Source organism: Octopus bimaculoides, chromosome 3 (genome assembly GCF_001194135.2).
Source record: "Octopus bimaculoides isolate UCB-OBI-ISO-001 chromosome 3, ASM119413v2, whole genome shotgun sequence".
NCBI lineage: Eukaryota > Metazoa > Mollusca > Cephalopoda > Octopoda > Octopodidae > Octopus > Octopus bimaculoides.
This window is the reverse complement of record NC_068983.1, coordinates 73,194,175-73,199,434: the sequence shown is the minus strand read 5'-3', so window position 1 is coordinate 73,199,434 and position 5,260 is coordinate 73,194,175. Positions and strand designations below refer to the sequence as shown.

The 5,260-nt window shown below is 36.0% G+C and overlaps 1 protein-coding gene across 1 annotated transcript in view; it reads left to right on the top strand.

The window, feature by feature from the left end:
* The window catches only part of LOC106874456 (tumor necrosis factor receptor superfamily member 16), a 158,022-nt gene extending 152,800 nt beyond the window's left edge, over positions 1-5,222 (top strand). The window contains exons 3-4 of the mRNA XM_052966222.1: positions 786-1,025; positions 3,196-5,222. Coding sequence (XP_052822182.1) covers positions 786-1,025; positions 3,196-3,395 — 440 coding nt within the window. The 3' untranslated portion in view covers positions 3,396-5,222. The remainder of the gene's footprint in view (positions 1-785; positions 1,026-3,195) is intronic.
* Positions 5,223-5,260: the final 38 nt, after the last annotated feature.

Below are 5,260 nucleotides of genomic sequence, written 5' to 3'. Positions count from 1 at the left end.
ATCTCTTCTCAACACAATTTTGCAAATCAATATTTCTCCAAGACCCATGTTTTTAAATACTTAATCATTTGGCATTCAGATTCCCTTTTGGATGTAAAGCTTATTTATTATACTTATTTTTTTACAATTAATTATACATTATCTCATAACTTCAAGACTCCAATGACACAATTGTACATTTTTAGAATGATATTGTAGAGTAGGTGTGAAAGATTGGATCTAGCAGTTTAAACATAAAACAGCTAGAATAGCTGAGCTGGATATACAAGTTTGAAAGCTAAAGAGTTAAATCAAAAGCTTAACTATTTGATACTTTTCATCCCAGTTTTGTTTGCAGTAAATGTGTTTTAGCCCTTATGGATTATTGTATAACATATCCATGAACATTTTTACATATTAAGAGAGATTTATAGATTTTTTTTTTTTTTTTTGGTAATTGTTTCAGAAAAACTACTGTAACCCATTCAAAGGGGACAGCAGCCTCACATCAAAATAAACTTAGTCAATGGCAGTCTCATGGCTTTACAGCACTGTGTTGGCAGTAACCTTCCACTTCTGCCAGTAGGTCTGCACTCTAATGATCTATCTGAACTGTGACCATGCATAAAGGGCTAATTTCTATCACTGGGTAGCTCTCCTATTTATTATCTATTGCATACCCTATTATTTCTTGTATATAAACCTGCTTTCTTTCTTTCTTTGATTTTTTTATTGACTGAATCCAGAAGTATATATATAATGGTTGTTTGAAAAATATATTTCAAATATGGTTTCTTATTTTGCAGCTGGCAAAGGTTATGCAAGCCGTTATGAAGAAACGCGCATTGATGTAATTCCAATTTATTGTGCCCTGCTTGGTGCAGTTGTATGTGGCCTATGTGGCTTTGCAATTTATAAACACTGCCAACGTCAGCGTAACAAAAGGCTTGGTGCTAGAGACAATGCTATGCATGAAGATGTGGAATATTCTAAAGCTTCTGGAAGAGATAGTGGTATTGTCTATGATGACTCAGGCATTAAAACATGTGAGTAGATCAAACATTTTCACTCGATCATTTTTATATTTTTTGAAGTCTAGCATTGCGTACATTTTTAACATGTGCTGCATTATGTTTGAATAGCAATGAATCATTTAATTCTGCCCTCCCTCATGACTGATCATTTTGCATTTATTAGTTTCTATATGTTGATGTGTGAAGTAACATTAAAACTATGTAAAGATCTGAAGTTGCCAAAGTAACAAGATGAAGTCTGTTTAAAAGGTTAAAATATCAAATGCAATCAATAGACATTTGTCTTTTGGCTTAGAAATTATATTAGGATTTTCGTTTGACTTTCAACAGCTTATTATATATTGTTTATTTTGATTTACATATTGTCATTCCATTCCCTATAGTTTATTTCTTATATAGTCATTCTTTGAATCACTTTTGAAGAGTTTCCTTTGTCTTTCATTCACATTTTAAGTCTTACTTAAATATTTTTTAATTATCCAAAAATAGAAAGTAAGCTTGGTATGTTAAAATATTCAGTTAAACTCTATGTTGTTTCTGTTGTTGGTGTGGTTTGGTCTCAGGCCAGAGCTGATTTGAGCAGACCTATATGATTGAAAATGGAGGTGTGTGGCTTAGTGGTTAGGGTATCAGCATCATGATCGTAAGATTGTGGTTTTGATGCCTGGACCAGGCGACGCGTTGTGTTTTTGAGCAAAACACTTCATTTCACGTTGCTCCAGTCCACTCAGCTGGCAAAAATGAGTAACGCTGTGATGGACTGGCGGCCCGTCCAGCTGGGGAACACATACGCCATTGAAACCGGGAAACTGGGCCCATGAGCCTGGCTAGGCTTTAAAAGGGCGCATTTATTTATTATTTATATGATTGAAAGCAATCAAGTTGTGACTGTCCCATCTTTTTGCAGACAGTGTATATTCAGGTCTATTTTACCCAAGTTGAATTTGAAGGAAGTTAGTTACTGTTTTTAGCAGGTCAGAGTTGAGGCTCCACGTTTTTTTTTAATTTTCTTTATAGTTCAAGACAGAAGAATAGTTTAAATATGTGTAATTAGAATCGTGCAGAAATATTTTGATAAAAGATGGTAACTTCTAATGTACTGTAGTGCACCTGAGAATTATATACTTTGCTTGGAAACATTAGCTATATGAGTGCTTGCTAAATAACCTATTTAAGCTGTACTACTTCATACTGAACCCATTTGTCATTGCTAGTTTTGTTGTCATTGTCAACATCACCATCATTTTAACATCCGCTTTTTCATGCTTGCATGGGTTGGATGGAGCACAGTGAAGAAGATTTTCTATGGCTGGATGCCATTCCTGTTACCAACTCTAACATGTTTCCAAGCAAAGTAATATTTGCCCATAACCAGACATGTGTTTTCAGAATATTGGAAATGAATGATTCTTCTTGTATGACTGACACTCATTTACAACTATAACATAATATCAAAACAAGAAGACAGAAAAACAAAACACATGCACACGCGTGTATGCGCGCGCACACACACACACACATACACACACACACACAGGGCTTCTTTTAGTTTCTATCTATTCAAAATGATTTTCATAGCTGTTGTCAGTCTAGGGCTACAGTAGAAGACAAATGCCCAAGGTACCACGCTGTGGGGCTGAACCTGAAACCATGTGATCAGGAAGGAAATTTTTTAACCTACACAACCACATCTGTACCTGGGTATATACTCATTACTGTCTCTTTTACTCTTTTACTTGTTTCAGTCATTTGACTGCGGCCATGCTGGAGCATCGCCTTTAGTCGAGAAAATCGACCCCAGGACTTATTCTTTGTAAGCCTAGTACTTATTCTATCGGTCCCTTTTTGCTGAACCGCTAAGTTACGGGGACGTAAACACACCAGCATCGGTTGTCAAGCGATGGTGGGGGGACAAACACAGACACACGAACACACACACACACGCACACATATATATATATACATATATACAATGGGCTTCTTTCAGTTTCCGTCTACCAAATCCACTCACAAGGCTTTGGTCGGCCCGAGGCTATAGTAGAAGACACTTGCCCAAGGTGCCACGCAATGGGACTGAACCCGGAACCATGTGGTTGGTAAGCAAGCTACTTACAATACAGCCACTCCTGCGCCTATATATGCATATATTTTAATTATTTTTCTTAATTTTTCTTTATTACAGGCTACAACCAGAAGCAGATGGCACCTTTAAAAGTCCAGAACAATAAGGAGTCTTTAATACCTGGCTTGCTGTCAGAAATTTCATTGTCACCTGTGAATCCTCAAACTGTGAATAATGGAGAATGCCGTCACCATCCAAGCAATGGACATCAACCAAATTGGAATAACCAATGCCAGAAATATCACATGCAGATGTCTTAATCATTACTGATTACAGTCATATGAAATATATATAATACCTACATAGATTATTATTGTTATTATTATAATTATTATTCCAGTCAAGAGAAAAGTACAGACATATATGTATTCATATATAGATTCATATATGTTTAATATGTGTGTATGCATGTGCTTATGACTGTGTAAGAGAGAGAGAGTGTGTGTGTGTGTGTGTGTGCACGCACGTACATGTATGTGTTTGTGTGTGTGTGTATATATATATATATATATATATATATTCACACACAAACACACACTTATAGATATATACATACGTTATATATATAAGAATGGCTGTGCTTCACAACCAAGTAGTTGTGGGTTCAATCCAACTGCATGGTTTACTACAGCCTCGAGTTGACTAACGCTTTAAGAGGCGAATTTAGTTGAAGGCTGCTATATACGTACATATGATATATATATATATATATATATATATGTTTACGTATATAGGTATGTGTATATGTGTGTGTATGTATGTATGCATGCATGGGTGTGTATGTGCATATTATACAGCGGTCTAAAACCCGGTGTTGTCTGAGTTATATCCCTTTATTACCAGTAACTTAGCAATCAACAAGAAACAAAATTTGACATAAAGAGCAGAAAGAAAAACAAGTACTGGGCTTTTTATGATTCACAAAAACCTTTGAAGATGGTGTCCTAGTATGGAGTCCAGAGACTGAAATCAATAAGTATCTGGACTGTTGCTATAGTAACAAAGCTAAAGCATGGAGAGTGAAGCGGCTTGGCACAGATTGACCTTGAACTCTGTTGTGCATGTGCACTAAGTTTTAATGTTCTAGCTTACTTCTGCTGTTTACAGCAGTGCTTGTAAGGAACGTGTATAGCATGTGATCATTACGTTGACTGTAACAGAAACAGTTGAGCAGAGAATCTGTATCAAATTTTGCCAAAAGCTTGGTGATACCTGCTCAGAAGCCTACATGAAGTTTTCAAAAAGTTTTCATTGTTCTTGACACAATCAAGGAGATCTTGTGCATGCATATCTGTGATGTTTTTCTCAGTTCTGCTGGTTGCTGGTCTCCCAGAATGTTCGACAATATTGAAATTTTTTCGGCTGTCTTGGAAGTATCTGAACCAGTTGTGTGCAGCTCATACACTCCTCTCCATACACTATCTGAAACTTTGTGCAGGCCTCTGAGGAGGTATTGCCATGACAACTTTATCATGGTCAATGTGATGATCACATGTTACACACCTTCCTTCCAAGCACTGCTGAAAACAGCATAAGGGAGCAGACACATTGAAACTTAGAGCGCATGCCAGGCAGCTTCACTCAGCATGTTTTAACTTCATTACTATGGCAACAGTCCGGATACTTATTGATCAGATCTCATATATATATATATATATATATATAAAGTGCTCCAAACAAAAAATGAAGCAGAATTACAACAAAAATATTTAGCACATAGGGTTTCTTAGATTCGTAGCTGATGAACTCTGACAGAAAGAAGTGTCAGCCAGATTTCAAGCAAAAATATGCAAGGATAGGAAAGATTGAAACACTGAGGAGCAGAATTGAATCCCTATATCTATATCTATATGTCTATACCTATACCTATATATCCATACACACACACATACACACTACACACCTACATACACACACGGCAAGGTGTGAGTGTTTCTAAGGAGCCTTAAAATCACTGTCATTCTGTCTGAAAACTCAATAGAGATGTAGAGTCTAACTATTTCATTCAAATGAAATGTATGGTAACACTGTCATTTCCAAGTCTTAATGAGGAAAATTAGTTGGTGCCAGTAAAAATGAAGAGTCATCATGCATTTCATTTATGTAATATATATATATATATATA